This window comes from Podarcis bocagei (assembly GCF_964188305.1).
Source record: "Podarcis bocagei genome assembly, chromosome: 1".
In the NCBI taxonomy this organism is placed as follows: domain Eukaryota; kingdom Metazoa; phylum Chordata; class Lepidosauria; order Squamata; family Lacertidae; genus Podarcis; species Podarcis bocagei.
The window spans coordinates 63,405,599-63,428,440 of NC_138125.1; the positions used below are offsets into that span (position 1 = coordinate 63,405,599).

General features: G+C 42.5%; 1 protein-coding gene across 1 annotated transcript in view; it reads right to left on the reverse strand.

The window, feature by feature from the left end:
* Positions 1-5,385: 5,385 nt before the first annotated feature.
* Positions 5,386-22,842, reverse strand: part of FANCF (FA complementation group F) — a 315,286-nt gene continuing 297,829 nt past the window's right edge. The window contains exon 2 of the mRNA XM_081166074.1: positions 5,386-7,171. Coding sequence (XP_081022200.1) covers positions 5,599-6,627 — 1,029 coding nt within the window. The 5' untranslated portion in view covers positions 6,628-7,171 and the 3' untranslated portion in view covers positions 5,386-5,598. The remainder of the gene's footprint in view (positions 7,172-22,842) is intronic.

Genomic DNA, 22,842 nt, shown 5'->3' on the forward strand with positions numbered 1-22,842 from the left:
CAGCCGCCTTTGACTGGACTTAACCATCCAGGGGTCCTTTACCTTTACCATGACCTCCATACACACTGCTCAGGCTTGCACTCCAGGGAGGTCATTTCAGTGCAGCTAATGCAGTGGTTTGACTTTCATCCCTGGAGGAACATTCTATTGTCTCTTGGGACAGGTGGATGCCAACAATAGCATTGAATAGCTTAAGAAATGATAAGCTAAAGAAATCCTCTACATCAGTGATCCCCCCCAACTGACCACATGAAAATTGCTGAGGGGCTTGGTGGACCACATGATGATTTTCTGCCTGTTTAGCCATTGCCCTGCACTGTGCAAAATGCTTAAGTATGTATTGACTTTCTCCTCTTTTTTAAGTGTCTTGTCAGCCTTTTTCTCCTGCTTGAGACCTTCCAGTGTTATGCGGCCAGCTGTGATTTTATTCCTCTGAGGATGCATGAGCCTCCTCTCTCTGCCACTTCCAGTTTTTTCCACCCACCTTCCAGGCATTCCGCTGGATCCAAGAATGATGGAACAGTTGCTGTGCTCCCCATCCTTCACCTGCACATAGCTCCTCTACAAAACTCTCATTGTGGACTACCTGAATGAAAAACATGGCCCACTTGTGGTCCACAGACCACACTTTGCGAATCCCTATTTGCATACCACTAGAATAATCCACTAAATATTTTCCCAAATTGGTATGTCATATCAGACTTGGAAAATAAGCAACCCAGAATGGTTCTCTCACATGGATACCATGTTCCCACTGCTTGCACTTGATGCACAAGAGAATGTCCTCAGCTCTCTCTCTCTCTCTAGTTACACTGGAACATCCTTAGCTTCCTCAGAGATATTTTGAAATGAAATGGGCACTTTAGTTGTTCACAAGGATATGGAAGCGAAAACAAAGTTCTACACCATCTAGCAGTAGAAAGGTTTGTCCTGTTGCAGCCCAGTACATTTATTTGTCAGATTTGTACCTCTCCCTTCCTCCAAACTGAGTGTGGCAGACCCACAACAACCACTTATCATCACAACCCTGTGAAGTAGACTGGCCAAGTCACAGTCTCTCATACTACGGTCATGGATTAAGTTCCATTGCTGAACATACTTGATTCTCTTACCTACACCTAAAACACAGCAGTCCAGCCACTTCCCTAAAAGAATGCTGTTTGTTAACATCTCAATGTTATTTTTGCGTTTTTATTGTGGTCATATTGGCAACCTGTTCTCCTTCATTCCTTTTTGCTTTCTGCACACTCCTGTGTCTGGTTTTATTTAAGATTGTAGGCTTGCTAAGAGAGATTCCATTGCATTCTATTTTTGAACAGAGTCTAGATTTTAGGCACTTTAGTTAGAAATAAATCGCATGTCCCATGGCATGTGCAAAGCAGCTTCCTTCATGATGGTTTGGCCAACTGAAACTATGATGGTAGTCCAGGGGAGAGATTCATCAGGAAACACAAGCAGAATGTGGGAGGTGTGGAGAAAAGGAGAGGCTTCTGAGGTATGTAGACTTTAGCCCTGCCAGGAATCTGATTCTTGCCCCAAAGGGGGAGAAATGATCTGGTAAAGAGGAACTTTCCTACCAATGGAAATAATATGTGCTTGCATCTATGGCTGCAGAGAAGGAATGTATGTGATTCTGTCTGCTCTGTCCTGTAGTGGAAACAGCCCAACAGTCTTGCTTTGGTATGGATATATTCTTATCTCTAATATGGATAGGATAGTGGGATGTCACTTCTTCACTGTTCTGTTTGTAGGTTTAAAGCACATACATGAAAGGTTCAAAGTAGATATGGTGCCATAAAAGTAAGCCAGCCCAAACCATCAGTTTACACCAGTTGTTTTGGTGCATCATAGATTTGCTTTTTTATCTTCCCTGTAGTTGTTACATGATAAGCATAAGGGAGATTCAAATTCTAAAAACGCAGAATAAAATTACAAAGCTCTCATAAAATATTATGGACCCGTTCTGAACTCAGCAGCTTTCACCCCAGTATTAAGACTAATGAGGCTGTAAGAGACAGCAGTACACACATTTAATTGTCAGCAGCACGATAATTTAAATCTCATTCCCTTAGGGCTCTCCATCTTTTCTCAGCTGAAAGGGCAAGCATAGCCCATTACAACATTAAGCAGCTGATGAATGACCTTGTTGTTTCACTTGTGATTCACGATTGATCATATCCAATTAAAGCCCAAGAGAAATCAATTGTTCCAACCTAAACCATTTACATTAATAAGAAATTAATGAATTTACTAACCTATAAAATTTATGCATGTGTGCATTTTACACACAACCCAAACATACCACTTTGCTAGAAATAAGTGATGGAATTATTTAGCTGGAATGGCTGTAGCTTCATGGTAAGAGTATCTGCTTTGCAATCGGAAGGTCCCTGGTTCAATCCCCAGCATCTCTAGACACAGCTGGTAAAGTCTCCTACTTGAAACCCTGGAGAGCTGCTACCAGTGCAGACCAGGATTGCCTAACTGGCCCTTGGAATTCTTCCCAGTTTACACCCCTTCTGGGCCCTGCTTTGCATGCCAAGTGTTTTGATGTGGCTGGAATATGTTATCAAACTCCAATAATGCCTATTGCTTGCCTGGATAGAGAGTACATGTGAAGAAACTAACCTACTGCATGTGAAGAAACTAACCACTCTTGTCTCTGGCCCCATCCAGCACTGGTATGTCCCTCAGAAAGTTGTGTAGAGGGAAATGCAGCCCTTGGGCTGCAAAAGATTCCTGACTCCTGGTGTAGACAATACAATACTGACCTAGAGGGACCAACGGTCCGATTAGGTATGAGGCAGGTTCCTGTTCTTCAGAATAATTCTTTAAGGGATCATGTTATGGCTTCTGACATGGCAGAATAAAAAGGCTTAGGCTACACTTACCTGGGAGTAAACCCAATGAATAGCATTGCATTGCTAATGCTCTAATATTCTGCACTCAAGGCTAGAAAACTATTTTTAATAACATCATACTTAATTAGTGCTTTTTTGAAGCCAACACATTAGCAACTGTATTGAACTCATAACTCTGTGGGTTGATAGCTACGTAACCTTTCCATAGTGTTACAACTGCAGTGAGACTTCTTTACAAGCTCAGCCTCTCTCTCTCTCTCTATCTCTCTCTCTCTCACACACACACACACACACACACACGGCACTAAATGAAATGATCAGAGTAGCTTTAAATCTAGGATTTATGCCAAAGAAAGCAAACTGGCCATACCTGAAATTGCCACAACTTTAACCAAATCTCCAATAGATTGATAAAGCACCAAAGCTGCAAACTTATACCAGGGGACTGTGTCCCACTGAACTCAGCGAAACTTCTTCTCTTTTGATGTAAACATGCTTAGGGATGCTGAATAGATCCAATGTGAAACAGCAGCTATAATGGAACATTTTCAAAAAGTAAAGCACTGATATGCATCAGTGAACCACAGAACAACATGCATATTTACTCATAAGTAAACCCTAATGAGTACAATTTGATTAGCCCATGTGAAAGTGTGACTGTGATAAGCCTTTTTTTATCTGCAAGACAGAGTAGTTTGTTGGCTAGGACACTGAAACAAAATATGGTTTCCCAAGAACAAGAAAGTATTTCTGTGGAGTGCCCAAGAGGGAATGGCAGCCCAAGACTTCTGCCAGGCATGTTCTGATAGTGGAAAAAGATATGTCACTATAGTATAAGGCTTACATCATTTATTTCTAATCTCATTACTTGGATTCAAAAAAGTCAACTTCTGTCTATTCCAAGTTAACACATATGTATTCCTTCTATTGGCACAAATACAACAAAGGCAACAAATCATTGGGCATAAGTAGACACAAAATGGTTACATTCTGCTTTGAGAACTTCTGCACTTTTGCCACTATACATAAGAAATTGATTGGAACCAGTTCTACACTAATAATTTATTGTACTTAGATGGTTCCTTGTTTTGTAGCTCAAAAACACAGGGTTTTTTTAATTTCTACCCATCTTTCCTCACACAGAGAGTACAATTCAAATAGCATTGGCTTAATATCTATTATATACACAGGGTGGTATTCTACTGATTTTACTTAGAGTAGATCCATTGAAATTAATAACCCTACCCTAACATAGTCACATTCACAAATTTCAATGGGTCTATTGAGTAAAAATGAGTCAAATACCACCCACAAATTTTGGATGTACATGGCAAATGTTAATATAGAGCTTGAAAACCTGAAGTGATGTGACCAGTCTCTGCTGTGTTAATTAATGCATATATCAGTTTGAGACCACTGCACTGGACCTATCCATAGAAGTCAGATTATTACATGGAAGTTCAAAGTTGTATTATAATAAAGACATAATTAGGAACAAGTATTTATAATTTCAGGCAACTAGAACCAAGCAAGCAGGAAAGACTTCCTGACCAGCCTAAGCAGGGATATTTTCCAATATTGCAACTGCAGGCCATCAACAATACAAGGAAAATCAAGGATAATAATGATTTCTACACAAAGACCACTTAAATATAGGCAATAATCATGCAAATTACACATGAACACACATATGTGGTAGCAATAGCCTCATTTTTACTTTACTGAATGTTCAAGTTCTGGTCTCAATTGGCTATGGTCACCAAAAAAACAAAACAAAAACAAAACAGTGAAAAAGACTATGGGTCCACATGTGGCTACTCTATGGACGTAAGAGGAAATCTCTTAAGTGGACCTATCCAATACAATATGTCAAAACAAATCAGTGTTTTGTATTTGTAGAAGAGCATTGACAGGAGACACACTTCACACTGCCACAGTATGTTTTACAAGAGGTTCTTCACCTATATCACTGCTGACAACCAAAATATGAGTCAGTTAAGTCATGAATACTGATTAAGTTGCTGATAACTGACTGGGAAATACAACTACCTCAGGTAAATATTCCTCCCTATGTTTAGCTCAATAGCAGAGCCTACATAGCAATGTCCACAGTGTATCAACATGTAGAGTACTACTTGTGTGAGCTTTTAAAAAAGTCTAGTGCTGGGTAATTTTGTAACAATTTGTGACTGCTCCAGAATTCAGGATGCAAATCTTATACAAAAAGGACAGGAAGCCATGTTGGCCCATTAAGAACATTTCAGTTTGACAAGAACCTAAGTGTCAAAACAGTGTTCTGCAGAACTCAAATGCTTGCACACTCTCTTGCATTACTTTGGTTCCTCCTAATAACATTTACACATACATAAATCACTAGCATTGCATCCATAATAATGTGATTTTCAACATGCACTTCTGAGCATGTAAGGTGCAACTAGCATTTGTTTTTTATACTCTTATAGAATAACTTTCTTTTTACTCTATAATGAAGGGCTGAAGATGACAAAGCACATGAGGGAGGATCTATTCTATGTGATTTAATTGCACTGTTACACTTGGGAGTGAAAACCTAAAACTGAGAATACATAGGAATACATTCCTTTACATGAAGCAATCCTCTGCTGGAAAACAAAACAAAAAAAGTGTTAAGACACTGGGAACCTCGAGGCCACTTGATCTTAAGTGAGTAGTTCTGAATGGAGAATCAATACAAAGTCATAGGTACAGTGTTTGTTTTTCATTCTAGGTTTTCAACTGATTTGGCTGATGGGGGAAGGCTTCGCGCGAGGAGCTTTTCCTTCCAAGCAGACGCCTGCACGTCCAGCAGGAGATCAGTCCAAACACTCAGGCCTCGTACTTCAAAGCCCCCATCCTGGGCTTTCAGGTCTCTGAGCTGCGCCAGCACCGCGCTGCGTAGAGGCTCCGGCCCTCGGCAGAGGCAGCAGACACGCTCCCTCACCTCCTGCCAAGGCGCCGCGCCTTCTTCTAGGCCGCCGGCCCCCCACTCCCCGCGCAGCGGGTCGTAACGGAGCCGGCTCCCCCAGGCCGCCAAGAGGCTCAAGTAAGGGGCGCGCAGCTCAGGGTGGCGGCTGCAAAGCGAGGCCGCCCACGAGGCCGGCAGAAGGCGGAAGAAGGCGGCCAGGCGAGGCTGCTGTTGCTGCTGCAGCAGCCAAGGGAGCAGCGCCGCCCTGGCTTCCGCTTCGCCGCCGGGCTCCAGCAGCGCCGCCGCCACGGCCCTGTGCAGCCCGGGGCCGCAGGGCAGCTGCTCCAGGAGGGCGCCCTCCTCGCCGCCTTCCTCCCGCAGCCGCGCCAGCAGCAGCTGCCCCTGGGCTCTGACCGGAGGGGCCTCGTGAGGAGGAGGAGAAGAAGGCACCGAAGGGAGGAGGAGGAGGAGCTGGGCGGCCGCCTTTCGCCTCGCCAGGCGGTGGGCGCGGCGCTCCCCGTCCTCGCCGTGCAGGAGGGCGCGCAGGAGGGCGCGGCAGGCGTCGTAGGGCAGCGCGCGGTTCTCCAGCAGCGCCAGGCCCAGCAGCTCCGGGCAGCGCTTCAAGTGGCCGAGGCCGAGCGGCGCTCCCCGGCTGCGCAGGCGCCGCTCCACAGAGGCCCAGATGCCGCGCTCGGGCGGGAGGCGGGCGTGCAGCCCCTGGAAGAAGCGGCCCCAACTCAGGGCCCGGCGCACGGCCGCCGCGTCCCAGCCTCGCACCAGGCCCGAGCGCGACGCCGCCAAGAGGCTGGGCAGCAGCTCGGCTTGGGAGAGGAGCGTCTCCATGACGACGGGCCCAGCAGGGGAAACAGCAGCTCCTCTCGCCTTCTTTCCTTGGCGCCGCCGGTTTGAACGGTGGAGAGGCCCGCCTTTACGTTCGTGAGGCTAGCCAATCAGAGGGCAACTCTTCCCTGGATTGCTATTGGGCGTTGGAAACGCCACTCTTTCTGTTTAAAGCAGGCGGGCTGAAAGGTTTGCCACGCCTCTTTCTCTGCTCAGTAACTTTTGATCACAGGACAATTCCGTCTTTTTTTCTTTTTTTGAGGACCTGCGAAGGCTGCAGGTCAGGTGGCGGAGACCAGATGTTCCAGGACGGCACAAAGCTAGAGGGTTGTTGTGCAAGAGATAGATTATTTGAGCCTCGTTCCAGTAAATGTCCTCTGTGCCTACAGAATCCATGTAGAAGGACCTGCTGTCTGAGCCCCGTTTGAACTACTGTTGAGTTCCTGGCTTGTCTACCTGGCTCAGAAAACAGTCCCTCCATCCCCGAATAGTGCACTTGAAAACTAACCCCAAATTGCGGAGAAGACAGCTACTGACTGTGGGCGACCTGCTGTTAGATTTTAATAATAATAATAATAATAGGGATCAAAGAGCCACTCGTTCAGATTAGCCCTTACATTATTCACCAGCAAGCCTTACTAATGGTCCTCTGAACAAGTCTGTGTGTGGCACATACTCAATGTCAACCTTTCACAAAGTTCACCCCCCTCCACTTTCCCCTAAAAATGTCAGTTCAGTGGTATACACTGTTTATCATGTGTGCTCCATGTAGCCATATCTTTATTGAGATGGACAGCAGTGGTTTAGCATCATTTTATGTAGCTTACAACATGAAGATTGATATACAGTAATTACAACAGTAGTCATGAACAATAAATAAAACACATTAAAAAATTGAACAGAGTGTTGGTGCGAGTTGCAATCCAGGAAGATCTGGAGGGCCATGGGTGTAGGGGGGGAGGCAGCTGCCCCCCAATCAAGTAAATAAATAAAAAATACAACTAAGTGAGGTTCTGCCTTCCCTAACATGAAGCCTGGCTATGCCCATGTGGAGGGCCACAGGTTCCCCATCCCTGTGGCAGTGAAACAATTGGGCATTTTACGGCACCTCTTTTTAAATTTAGTATGAGATGCATCTATTAAAGTGCAACTGAAACCCAGTTTTAATGGTACTGCATCAAGTGCAAGTTGTAGTCCAAAACATTTGGAGGGCTCTGCTGACTGTGAAGGCTGCTCTTAAGATTTGCTAGCCAATGCTTCAAACTCACCAGATCATTCAAACTCACTGAGAGCCAGTGTGGTGTAGTGGTTAAGAGCGGTAGTCTTGTAATCTGGGGAACCGGGTTCGGGTCTCCGCTCCTCCACATGCAGCTGCTGGGTGACCTTGGGCCAGTCACACTTCTGTGAAGTCTCTCAGCCCCACTCACCTCACAGAGTGTTTGTTGTGGGGGAGGAAGGGAAAGGAGAATGTTAGCCGCTTTGAGACTCCTGAAGGGGAGTGAAAGGCGGGATATCAAATCCAAACTCTTCTTCTTCTTCTTCTTCTATTACAGTCTCTGAAATGAACCCACTCCTGATTTCAATTATGAAAAAGCTTTCCCCCCCCCAGCTTCCCTGTAGTTTCATTGTTGATTCTGACCTTCCTTTCAAAACACACATAGAGAATATTCAAGTGTAAACGACAAACTACATGTGTAGTTTTGTGTTGAATGACATATAGTCATGGGGAACTTCTGGCCCTCCAGATGTTGTACTCCAGCTCCCATTATCTCTGGTCACAGTTTCATCACCCCTGATGTACAGAATCCTCTGCAAGAAATTTGAAAAGGGGATCCTGTCCCTTTTCTCCTAACGTCTGGTTTAATATGAGAAAACCCAGCCATTTAAAATGTTTGTGCTGCCTTCACAACTGCTTGAATGCCTGCCAAATGTGTGAAATTTGATCAATAAAGGGGAAAGTACTCTTTTGTTAGATAATGTGTGCCCCTCAAGGGAGTCATTGGATTAGAGGCCTCAAAAAACCAATTCCAAGCTATAAAAAGGAAACACTCCGGTATTCCAGTGAACTATAACAGCAGAAGACTGCTGTGCACAACTTCATAGCTTCATTATTTTGCTTGAGTTCTGCTTTATGTTAAACTCGGGTTTCAAACAAAATATTCACATTATTTTTGGACATATATATATATCATCACTTGTGTTCATAAGCCAACAGAATCCACCCAGAATTTAAACTTGTCTGACAGGCTCTTTATAAATGAGTGCAGTGGCATGGAAACTGTGGCTTCTTCCCACACAGCCATGGTAATATTTGGAAGCAGAAACCATATGGCTAGACACACGGCACATTTTCACTCATTTATTGTTCTCCCAGCCAGGCAACAACTAGGCTGCAAGAGACCCTTGTAATCAGCCCTGCCCACCTTTTCTAGTTTCGAAACATTCCAACGTAACTTAGGCAAAATGATAGGAAAGCGACCTCTGTTCTGCTTTTGATATGTACGTATGAAGCAGCCTCAACTCCACCTCTCCTCCCCTAGACCAGTACAATATTTGCATTAAGAAAACAAGAAGGAATCGCTTCATCTATATACCCTGTTGCTGTACAGACGGCTGCTTTTTCAGTTTAGGATTGCTTTTGGCATACCCTCTAAGTACTAAACAGAAGAACATGTGTAGATGAGTCTATAATATTTACTTGGAAGTAGGGCTGTGCACACACTTCCATTTACTGTGCATCTGCTTTGGGAAGTGATGCAACACACAACAATAGCCGCAACCCAAATATATTCTGCCATTTTTTATGGAATACAATTATTCCCCGAATGATGAGTTATCCCCCAAACCAGCTTTGATCCAAATTGAGAAAAAGAATGCCTAGCTGTGTTTTAAGTTGGCAACGTGTACCTGCCAATCTAGCAGTTCGAAAGCATGTCAAAGTGCAAGTAGATAAATAGGTACTGCTCCGGCAGGAAGGTAAACAGTGTTTCCGTGCGCTGCTCTGGTTCACCAGAAGCGGCTTTGTCATGCTGGCCACATGATCCGGAAGGTGTGTGCAGACAACCGCCGGCTCCCTCAGCCAGTAAAGCAAGATGAGCGCAGCAACCCCAGAGTTGTCCACGACTGGACTTAATGGTCAGGGGTCCCTTTACCTTTTACACAGCCCAAGTCCCACGGTGTTCAGTATATTCCAGTGTCATTTAGTATAAGCAACATAAGGCATGCTTCAGAGTCAGTGATCACTTTTTTTCAGTAGATTTGAAATGAGGAAAAGTAAACAAGTGTGTTCTGATCCATCAGCCAAACATTAATTCATTCAGAATGGTCTTGAAACAAAATTGTAGATTAGAGGCTTGGAGTGGAGTTCTTAACTCCTTTTTTTAATGTGTGAGACAAAAGGCTTTTTTCCTACACAGGAGAGGTTTGACTTGGTATTAAAGTGATATTTTTACACTAGAAAGTGTGGTGTTTTTACATGTATAAAATTCTGTGCAGGGCAACTGTGACTTCAGCAGAAAGCTGATTGCTTGGTTATTGCCAGAACATTTTGGGGAAGATAGTTTGAAGTTCATTCATTGGCAACTAATGACTGAACAGTCTCCTCCACCTCCCACTCCAAGGGGCAATTTACAGATAGTTTGAAACTGGAAGTGAAAGACAGCAGAGTTTAGAGCTGTGCATTTAACTTGCCCAGTTGATTCCTGATTGGTCTATGGGGGTCCACACTGTTGGTTTGGAACTCTAATGTACGATCAGGATCAGTGGTTTTGCTGCCAGCTAAAAGTGTCTGCTTGCTTCCACTAGTGTATTTGTGCATAAAATGAACACTACAAAGATACCACAAGTGGCCACATTCTTTCTTATGAAGGAAGCTAAATGCTGCAGAATTGCCCCTAGACTTCTTACTAGCCTGGGGGAGATGGGAGCATCTGAAGATTCTTATGGCACAAGCTACTTGGATTTTCTTCTGTGTCTGCTCATACCTTTTGAGTTTCTTTCAGGCTAAATGTCCTGATACTTCACAGCTACCTTGATAGAATCTGTAGTTATGTGTATGTGCTTATGCGCTCACACACACACCACCCACAGACACAAAGAGACAGGGTTTTTTTTCTTTATTAATCTGCAATAAGTTTCTAAGTGTCTGTTGTTTCCATTTTCATTTCTCCAAAGCTTTTTATGTGCATTCTTCCAGCACATTTCTCATTATTCTCTCAGTCTTTCCTCTGCTGGATAGCTAAGCTTTCCAGACATATAACCTGAAATGTCCTGGGAGAATTTACATAAAAACAATAAAGCCAAGGAAATGGAAACCACAGAATATATACATCAGTTTTTCAGCCTCTGCTACGGAGCACATTGGTTCTTGTTTGCTGGGGAATTCAACTTTCCATATTAACATCCATTCACTATGGGGCAAATGTACAGAGCAAGGGATGGTTGAAATCATTTGAGTTGGCGTGTGTTTCATGACTTAAGTGAATACTCTGAATTTGGTGGCAGGGCTTGTATGTTAATCTCATTAACCATAAAAAGAGTATTATGTGCACAAATCCTCACACATCAAGAAGAGTGCTCTGTGCAAAATCATCCAAATGGTAGGATCAAGCTAATGCACAATTTAAAGAAGAAAAAAAAAAACATTCATCTGTTCAAGGGAAGCTGAAAGGTTCCTGCAAAATCTAATGGTGTATTTGATCGTTCTAAACCTGAAAGTTTTGGAAACAGAATAGACTGTTTGAATCAATATAGCAATACAGATACTGGGATTGGCATAGGCATAGAGAGATTCTTAGCCAAAATTGCATGGGAGGGCAGTGATTGGGTCTGCCCCTGTCATGTCTAGAGCTGGGGGCTGGGGGCTGGTTTTAGAACAGAATGCATTCCTGAAGTCCGTTCGACTTCCGAAACATTCGGAAACCAAGGCACGGCTTTCGATTGGCTGCAGGAGTGTCCTGCAGCCAATCGGAAGTCGCGGAAGCAGCGCCTGATGTTCGGCCTCCGAGGCAAAGTTTGCAAACTGGAACAACTCCTTCCGGGTTCGAGTTCCAAGCTGTTCATGAACTAAGCTGTTCGAAAACCAAAGTATGACTGTACTTTCAACTTACATGGGGGTTATGTTCCAGGGATAGTGCATAAAGCCAAAATCGTGTATAGTCAAAACTCCAAACGCCTTCCCAAGGCCACTGAACACTTTCCCTGTGCCTCTGAACACTCTCCAAAGGTGAGCTCAATGGCAGGTAGGATTGTTGACTGTAATGTAATGTGCCCTTTGCAGGTTACGTCCTCCTATCATAGCAAGGGGCAGTTCATTAATCTGACTCTTTGCAGATATGTGAAGCAGAAGGCAGCGAATCAGACTTCTGAATAGCATTTCTTTGTTCATTACCATAAAAACATAGTGTTTATATTTGTAATACAGCAAACACGAAGTGTTATGGACCTCTCCATAATTCTTTTCTTGAAGTACTCAAATGACCAAATAAATACAATTATTCCATGTTGTTGTTGTTTAGTCTTTTTAGTCATGTTCGATTCTCCGTGGCCCCATGAACCAGAGCATGCCTTGGAAACTCTCACTTTCTTCTCAGAGCTTCTCCTTTTTTATGTCCATGGAGTTTTCTTGACAAAATACTGGAGTGGTTTGCTTGTTCCTTCTCCAGGTGGATCACATTTAGTCTAAATTCTCAGCTATGACCTGTCCATCTTGGGTGGCCCTGCATGGCATAGCTCATGGCTTCTTGAAGTTATTCAAGTCCCTTTACCACGACAAGGCAGTGATCCATGAAGGGGTATTTCATGTACTATGATACAATAGGTCAGAGCTGATATTAAAAACTGCAACAACCTCATGTGCAAACTGAAGCAGAATAGCTCATGAAAAGTAATGACGCTTGATTCTGCTGAATTTAAAAACGGATCCTAAATCTTAGCATTCTGGAAAAAATGTATGCTCGGACTTGAAGCCTGGAGAAATTGGCATTAAACTGGGTTTTAATAGGAAAAAGTGTGTGTGACACAAGTCATTTTCTTTCTGCCTTTACAGTAAGCAATACCGGAGATGATCCAGAAACGTTCTCTTTTCAAATATTTCTCCTTCCCAAGACACCCGATTCTAATCCTTATCATTTTTAAATTTGTACTTTTACTACTGAAGGAAGCCCACATGGGGTTCTCGGGTAGCTGCCCATTCAGGCATTGACCAGACCAAGCCCTGCTTAGCCTCAGCAATGTGACAGCTTCATATACCCCCAAGACTCAGACCATTTTAAAAAACACCATACTATACTATAAAATACACTATACTAAAAAATACACTATACTACAGAGACCCCTTATGCTGCGTTTAGAACCAGAATTGCAATTGTAGACCTTTTCCTCTCTTCTTCTTCTTCTTCTTCTTCTTCTTCTTCTTCTTCTTCTTCTTCTTCTTCTTCTTCTTCTTCTTCTTCTTCTTCTCCTCCTCCTCCTCCTCCTCCTCCTCCTCCTCCTCCTCCTCCTCCTTTTTGTATCACAGATTTGAAGACCCAGTGTCTGAATTCTCGATAGCTTAAAAGCAAGTAATAGTTTCAGTTAAAGGATTCCTAATGGGAGAGCATGGCTTCTCACTCTCAACTCTGCCTATCACATTCAAGAGTTAAATGAGTAGCTTGCTTTCCGTTTGTCTTCATTATTGGCTTCTCTGGACATCTGCTTTTAGAGCTGGCTTGAAATTTGAACCTGCTATATTCAGCAGCATGTGTTATTAATGTACATTGGGTAAGCAGCATGCCCATTGTTTGTAAATCAGAATATGATTAAGAGCAATAAGCAGCAAAATCTCAGCCAACAGCAAATTAGGAAAACGTGCTTGAAGTGCAGGTCCTAAATGCATAGAAAAACAATCTCATTTACCAGAAAGGAAAGAGAGAGAAACTGAAGATGCTTTGCAGTCATCCTCAATAACAGCTGTGCATCTTCACTGAAATGTCTCAGGGCCAGTTCATTCTGCTGCTGCTGCTGCTGCTGCTGCTGCTGCTGCTGCTGTTGTAATCTGTTCAGTATTTGTAATAGCACATCTAAATGATCAGAAATTTTGGTCCAGTCCTTCCAGGTCTGTGTGGGTTTCCATGTAAAAATGAAAAAATACACACACATGGAAATGGAAAGCTAAAATATCAAAGAGATGACAGTGCTGAGGTGCTACCTTTCCACATTCAGATTTTCCCACTTGGGGTATTTTGATATGAAGAGTATTTGAATATGCAATTATGCACATCTTTCAAGCGGCATAATACCAGGAGGACTGTTCGAATAAGCTTTCAAATCTTGCGAGATGGTATCCAATGGAGTTCTTGGCAGAACCCCAATATTGATTTGGCTACTTTCAGAGAGGCACAAAGATGTTGGTCAATAACTTACTTCAACATGAGGACCGGCATTCCCATGGTGAATTTCCTGATCCCTATTTTTATTGTGAAGCAGAGCTCACCAAATGAATTGGGCTCATCAATTCAGTGATGTTGCAGCACACTGAATGCTAGTTCTCTGCTTCCTTGGAGGTTTTTAAGCAGAAGTTGGATGGTCATCTGTCATGGATGCTTTAGCTTAGATTCCTGCACTTCAAGGGGTTGGACTAGATGACCATTGGGTCCCTTCCTACTCTTAAGATTCTATGATCACTCAAGTGGGTGAAAGGTGGGGAAGCTTTGATGGCCCCAACTTGTTCAGCTTCTCAATACATCGCGGGTAGTGAATTCGCTCTGAAAGTAACATATACACCTGCTGAGTTTCCTCTTATTTGGGATAAGGGAGATGTGATTGCTCAGTCCATATAGACAAAGCAAGGACCTAGTGGGTCTTGATGTTGCAAATGCATCTCAGAGGTGCATTGCCATTGGTGGAGTAATGTTTGGTCGTAGATATGAAACTTGACCTGCTCTTTTTCAAGGGTTGGAATTTCTCTTTGAGACTACAGATGGCTGGACTTGCCACCAAAGTCTTCAGGAGAGGCTTAGAACCAGAGGAAGGTAGACCTGGCAGCACTCTTTAGGCTCTGCAATGTTTAAATGGACGATGACTTCATCTGGTAATGGAAATGGGATCCATATTTGGAATGGGGTCAAAAAGTTGGCTCACACACGTGAAAGGCTCAAAAACAAAAGGAAACAATCTAAAATTAGAACCTGATGCTATCTCCTATTGAAATTAATACTTTTTTTTTTCACTGACTTCATTAGAAGCAGATTTGTCATTTTAAAAAATACTTTAGAATGCTGCAAATACAAGGTCAATTTCACACAAGAGCTAGCAAACATTTGGAACACGTTACTGGGGAAGGAAACTGAAACAAAAATATTAATGAGTTTATGAGAAACTTAGATTTGTATCCTGCAAGGAAGAGACTGTATAGTAACATAAAAAGCAGAAATGTGGGATTATAGATAAAGGAAGTGCAGATGGGCAAGCTGACTGGGCTTTACTTTGCTTTCTACAAGTTTTTAAAAATTGCATTCTTCTGGAATGGTAACGTTTTCAGGCTTTCTTTTCTTTGTATCCTTTCTCATGTGCTTTTAAAGGAGTAGTTTATTGCTTTCTTAGAAAAGCAGTTGCTCTGAGTCTTAGATAATGCAACAATATGATTGTGAAACAGACTCACACTTACTGTTTATGTGCAGGATATTTCAGGTTTTCGAAGCACTTCATATACACCATGCCAGTAATCCACAGAAGAATGATAGATTGGCCAGGATGCCTGTTCCCATGTTGTGAGGGGAGAACACATGAAAAGGGATTGAAGGTTGGCAAAAGAGGTCTTTTTTTTAAAAAAAAGAAAGTATAGCATAGGCTGTCATAAATCATGTGATCATTTCTCCAGATAGTTCAAGAGAAATGATTACATTGACTTTATGTTAGAACACAGATGCGATTCAGTGCTGGCTGGTGTCCCTTGGGACCAGAAGAGTGGAAGACATGGAGACCAACAGCTGGTGGAGCCAGAGCCAGTGATTGGTGGAGCCATTTCCTGAAGAGGTTGCAAGAAGGCAGGCAGATGGAGGCTGGCTGGGGGCAGATTGAAGTTGCTTGGGCAGTGCCCCATTTAACCTAACAGACCAGCCTCTGCTGGTTAGATTATCAGGGATATAAGTTAGAGCCTTCTCAGTGGTGGTACCTACCCCCTCAGCCCCCTTCCTAGAAATATCTACCTTAGCATCTCCATGTCCTCCAGACATTTTCAGCTACAACTCCCATGTTGCCTGGGGCTGATGGGAGTTGTAGTCCTAAACATCTGAAGGCTCATCTACCTGGACTCTTCCTTGCTGCAGGCCCTTCGTAGCCAGCTGCAAGTATTTCTTTTTTTATATAATAATCTTTATTAAATTTTCAAAAGGTTACAAACAACAAAACAAAAGAGGAAAAAAAAAGAAAGAGAGAAAAAAGAAAACCAAAAGAGAACACAAAAAGCAACAAAAAAGAAAAATTTCCACCTTTTAACACTCATTTTCAATAACTTCTTTTCATGACTTCCCCACGTCTCCCCTTATTGTATTCCAACTCCAATTGTTTGTTCAAACAAGTTTTTCCCTTAATGTCCTAAGCATAATTTATTAAATTCACTTGACCCTAATTTATTAAAATGATTCTTTGTAGTAGATTTAAACCTTAATTCTTTGTTATACCTTAATTTAGTTTAATTAGCAATTTTTGAAATATATACCTTAACCCTATATAAAGAAAGAAAACAGAGATGTAGAAATAAAGTTAAAAAAGATACCTTTCCTAAGGTTGCCACTATTTCCCATCCACGGATTCCCCATTCTTATAATAATAAAAAGCATATAGCTTTTACACTGCAAAGACAGAAATCAGACCCCCTTTGGACTTCTAAACCCCACCCTTCTCTCCCCGGTTTCAATCCCAAACCAAAATCCAATTAATCCATTTTTTTAGCCTGGTGACCTTACGTCCAAGGCTCTCAAATCTCTCTCAGTCCCTTTCAGCCGGTTTCTTCGAAAGTCTCTCATACTAAACACCCAAGATCGAAGAAGTACTTTCCCAATGCTGACCATGGTTCTTCCAGCGAGGCCTACTTGTTTAAAGGTGGAGCCAGCTGCAAGTATTTCTTTTTCCATCTGCTTTTGGCATGAGAATAATATTTTCTTCTTTATTCTGTGCTGTTTTATGACTGTTCTGCTTTCTGTTTGTTTTAAAGTACTGTTTAAATGAATGTCAACATGGTTGTAGGAGTACGGTGCTTTGCTGTTGTTTTTTACTCTGTAATGGGAGCTAATAAAGTACAAATAAATGAAAATAAAACAACACAATGCCCAGACTCAACCGATTCAACAAATAGATTCTTGGAAAGGGATCCAATGTCAGTCAGATCAGTACAACATCATAAACTATGCAGAGGTACCACTGTTACAGGTTTGCTATATGTAAAGGTGAGATATTATAGGAGCTTTTTCTGACAGCCCCTTTGTTTGATTTCCACAACTTTCATTCCAGCTCTTTTCTCTTCTCTGCATCCCATGCCTTCTTAGAACTTCCATGCATCACTCATAAGCAGCAAAATTTAGAAAAATACAAGACAAGGAAGGCTTTTATTAATGGGAAGTGGAAAAAGTAATTAATTCAGCTGCAAAACAACAACAACACAAAATGGAAAATAGGAGTTGTAGCTAACCCTACATTGTTCTCTTGGATTTATGATGGCACCCTTCCCAATTTTAGTGACTGAGAAGATTTAAATTTTGCATTGGTTCAACTATAGGCCAGCTGCTGTGACAGGTGCTTCATGTCCAGACACCCAGATTGGAGGCTGATGGGCCATAGCACCCCAAATGGTGAACTTGGGGATAGCCCAGATATGAAACACATCATAGCGTGCCCCTTAACCTTGGCCAACCCCACCAATCAACAACTAGCAGATGGACTGCTTGATTTCAGGATACACACTCAATGCCTATGCCAAAACCTGCTGACATTGGTAGTCCATCCAGTTGTGGTAGTCCCAATACCACTGTCCTGTATCTCATTGTTATTATATTATATACAGCCCCCTCCCTGCCTGTGGCTGCGATGCACCTGGGCCCACAAGGCATGAATAGCCCTGATCCAAGGACAGTCTTGAGCCTCTTTCCATTCCAATGTCTCAGCTGCTCTTCTGGCTTCCCAGTTGCCTCAGAATATTCATGTGGAAAAGCAGAGTTTTCTTCAAACCTGAGCCTTGCAATCCTATGGGTTTAGACCATTGCTAGTCTAGCTATGGATAGCCAATATGGTGCTGCTCTAGATGTTTTGGACTACAACTTCCATAACCTCTGACTGTTGACCACCCTGCCTGGGGCTTTTGGGAGTTGTAGTCCACAACATCAAGGGGGCATCACATTTCACATCTCATTAAATGGGTAAACAGGTCCATTGGCACTAAAGTTGAAGACGGAACTGGTAGACAGAGAAAAGCTGCAATCCAGTGGCACTAGGGAGTACATCCATATTGGTTTTCTTTAGGATATCAGGCACATGGATGAGCACAGCTGACCCCCAAAGTACAGATGTATAAACTGCTTCAACCTATACTGGCTCCCTCCCTTTTCAAATAAGTGACTGAAATAAGGCAGAACTAGCCACAAATGAGGCATCGCTAGCCAGCTTCCCATTGGAGAATTGTACTTCTTGTGCTCCCTATTGAACGTAACAATGTTCAATTGGCATTATAACAAACCTCTTTTTAGTATCACTGGCTACTAACCCTGAGCTGTGCTCTACCCCTACTGAGGAAGTGTGCTTCTGAATACCAGCTGCTGGAAGCTGCAGGAGGGGAAGAGTGCTGTTGCATTCTGGTCCTGTTTGTGAGCTTCCCGGTGGATTCTGGTTGGCCACTCTGAGAACAGTGTTCTGCTGTCTGCAGGGTCTCTTAATTCAGGGAAATATACACTCTTCAACGAAAGAAAAAATCTCTGCCTTAAAAAAAAAAAAGGACTTGAATTGTGGTGCGGTAGAGGCTAGGCCATGGGACGCGGGTAGCACTGTGGTCTAAACCACTGAGCCTCTTGGGCTTGCCGATCAGAAGGTTGGCGGTTCAAATCCCTGCGATGGGGTGAGTTCCTGTTGCTCAGTCCCAGCTCCCGCCAACCTAGCAGTTCGAAAGCATGCCAGTGAAAGTAGATAAATAGGTACTGCTTCAGCGGGAAGGTAAACAGCGTTTCCATGTGCTGCTCTGCTTTTGGTGTTCCGTTGTGCCAGAAGTGGCTTAGTCATGCTGGCCACATGACTGGGAAAAACTGCGGACAAACACCAGCTCCCTCAGCCTGTAAAGCGAGATGAGCGCCGCAACCCCAGAGTCGTCTGTGGCTAGACTTAACTGTCAGTGGTCCTTTACCTTTACCTTTTTTAGAGGCTAGGCCAATGTATTATCAGTTGCTCTCTAGGACCAACTCAGTAACAATAACTCTCCCATTCTTAAATTTTAAAATGTTGGGGTTGATCATGAGGGACCCTGAAAACGTAAGGCAAGACGTTAGCATCTTAAATAACATTTTTTATATTTCCTCTGCAAACCTTATTAAAAGCTGTCCTTTGAAGAGTCGCCAAACTTGGAGACAAAATTCAATCACAAGAAACAGAAAAGGCGCAAACTTTGTTTGAAGTGCAAATCCCTCCATTATTTGTAGCTTATAATGTAGATTTCAGCTGTATGTTTGGCAGTCGGGTCTAACCAGGACTTCTTCTACTGTATAGGGTTTGCTCTGAGTTGTGCAGATTTACTAGCCTTTGTTAAGCTATATTTTGCAGAATGCATTAGCATTTGATGGCTGCTAGCAAAAGCAAGAATAAAAGCTCAGTAAATGTATCACATGCAAGAGAAAAAAAAAGTACAGACTAACTAAATATAGACAATTTGGCATGTTCTCCTCCCAGCCATATGTCTTGGACCATTGTTTAAGGCACGCATTATCCACCATTTTAAGGGGGAGTGTGTATGTGGCTGCACAACCTTTCCAACTTTTTTTAAACGTGCTCTACAGTTAAATACACATATACATAACTGGCTAGTTTATAGCCTGGAATCTGGAATAAGTTCAGAGATTCATTCCAAATGCAGGCTTTTTCTTGAGCAAAGTATGAAGTCATGCATTTTCTGGAAAATTTTGGATTTTCTTGATCCTGTGTACTTCAAAGTGCACAGAATCAAGTTTAAAAGACCATTTGCCAGCAATATATAGATAGTAAGGAGGAGTATGGCTGGTGCCAGTGGATGGACTAAGTTCTTCTCCAACTATTACAAAAAGCAATTTCCTCCAGTTCTGCTAAGGTGGTACAACCCATATTTCTGTCCCCAAGGCAGCTGTCAGTTTATTTGTATGTGGATTTTGGAGGAATGGCTTCAATCAATCTGGCTTCAGGCGTCAGGGAAGAAGTATGGTAGAAAAAGCCATCTCTATTTTATTTATGCAGCCTTTGCCAACCTGGTGCCCTCCAGACGTTTTGGATTATAACTCCCATCAGCCCTCTACAACTCCCGTGTTGACTGGGGCTGATGGGAGTTGTAGTGTAAAACAGCTGGAGTTTATCATCTGAAGCTGATCTCTTGCAAGGAACAAACTTCTTGTTCAGCAAAAAGGAGACAATTAAACAGAGGAGGTGGGGTCTGCAATCTGTCTGGGTTACTTCAAATCTGTTTGCATGCATTGGGGCCATTGCAAGAAACTAATTAGGTGGATTTTGTTAGGGGCAGCCATTGTTTTATGTTATAGAAGATGGTTTTAGTTGCTGATGTATTAAAAATAAAATGGATTAATTGTGTGATCTAGCCACGTATTTGATTCTTAACTGAAAACGGTGGTTTGGATGTAATGCTAAACCATAGTTTAATGTTATGACAAAAAGCCTAACCTCCCTCCAGGCTCACATACTTCCCCTTCCTCATCTGGTGAGGCTGTAAGCGATTCAGAAGCCTTTTCTGATTTTTGCTTAATTACAGTTTGCCTTGTGTTGTTTAAGCACAAATCAAACTATGGTTAATCCTAACTATGGTTATTGGAAACAGGACAACTTCAAACCATAGTTCATGAAGCTGATTCATGTTCACTTTCCTTAGTTAATATTAATTACGTACACTTTTGGGTTTGGAGGATGGCTGAACTCTGCTTATTCATAAATAGAAACAGGAGGTTCTAATCTCCTCCTCACAGCCTTGTGAAAGGAGCAGGGAGTATGTGAGCCTGGTGGAGAGGCTAGACTCAACCTCATAACATCTGAACACATCCTCTATGTTTAAAGCAGTTTATTGTATATTTTTTTGCATTGAATGTTTGACAGTAAAAACGTTGGAGCCAAGCCAATCAGCTGCAGAAGACACACAGCTCTAAAGAAGCAAAATGGTCTTAAGGCTGGAAGTTATAGTTTATTATAAAACGTTTAAAATACTACGTGCTGTCCAAAGAGTTCCTGCTAAAATATATTAATATATTACAATCTAAGAGTCAGGATACAAAAGAGGAATATACAAGGTTATAGAAAGATTATGTATCGACCAGGTGGGATGGCTACTATAAGTGAATAGCTCAAACACCATTTATTTTCATAGGAATTTATAGTAAGGTATTGGCCTATGCTGTGATGCAGCCAGGTAGACTGGGGTTGCTGGCTGGACTAGGGTTAAACTGGTTTGCAGATCAAGCCTCAAAGAGTGCAGTATTACACTTACAACATTAACAGGACAATTCACACCCAAAACTGAAGTGTGCTCAACAGGCAAGTGTTCATTTTGAACTTGGAATTGCATGCTTGGTGCCATGCTCTTGGAATTGCAGCTGAATGGAATCAGCTTCCAATGGAACTTAGACAAGCACCTAACACCTTTCGTTTTTAGGCAGTTATTGAAAACATATATTGTAAAGAGGGCTTTCTCTGAACAGTAGCTTGGCCATTTTATATTGTACCCTGTGTGTAATTTTGCAATTTTATGCTTTTAAGACCTGTATTTTAAATCGTTATGTACATTTCATTTTTGCTATATATGTTGACTTTTGGCATTTCTGTTGTACAAATGCTTTGGAAGCATTTGTTGGAAAGTGGTTTACAAATCCTATGATGATGATGATGATGATGATGATGATGATGATGATAATTTATTTATACCACACCCATCTGGCTGGGTTTCCCCAGCCACTCTGGGCGGCTCCCAACAGAACATTAAAAACATGATGAAACATCAAACATTAAGAACTTCCCTAAAACTTCAGATGTCTTCCAAAAGTCAGATGGTTGTTTATTTCCTTGACATTTGATGGGAGGGCGTTCCACAGGGTGGGCGGCACTACTGAGAAGGCCCTCTGCCTGGTTAAAGAGATGAAATGCTCTAATGATTGCATATGCTCCATGCACCCTTTCTACAGTGTATGGAAGAATTTGTATGCAGAGTCACTATTTGCATAATAAGTCACAATTTTTAAAGTCATTATTCCTGCAATATCCTACCACAGCTGCCACCGAAGTGCCCCCAAATTTTCTGCCTACTGAGCACCAAGCTCCTTATTTAAATGGCAGCAACTTTATAGCCCATCAAGTCTGGGGCAGTTCCACAAATTGCAATATAACCCATGCACAACAAAAGTGAGTAGAGCCAAATGTGGAAGAACACTGTCATTTTACTAACCAAACTATTGTTTATGAAAGAAGATCTGCGTAATGTTGGGACTTGTATAATCAGAAATTGTTGGGTTACATTGGCACTCTGCTCTGCAATCCATATGAGATATAGTTGTGCCATGCAAAGGTCTCTTTCATAACAGCAGTGCCAATTTGTAGGCTCTGCTCCAGAGAGCATGTCCATCACATTGTGTTTAAAAGATGTGCTCAACATTTCCAGTATTTTAAAATCCCATCACCACGAGGCAATTCCCTCTGCAGCAAGGCTATCTCAGCTTCCATTACAGTATATGAAGACTGGTTACGGCTGTACTGGTGCTAGAGAGGACCAGTGCAACTAAAAGAATGCTCTGAAGAACAACATTGTTTAAAATGTGCTTGGAAAGGTCCTGGGATGTTGCATAGATGCATCTGTTCCAAAGGCAAATGTATGTCTCAAGCAAGCAGCCGGTTAAGGCAAAGGCATTGAGATTAGTCCATTGTAACTACAAGTATTTGCATAAGACCTACACATTGGAGCATTTGGAGCCCAGGAACCATGGCTGTCTTACCCACAGGCGCTAGGGGTGTGAAGCACCCAGG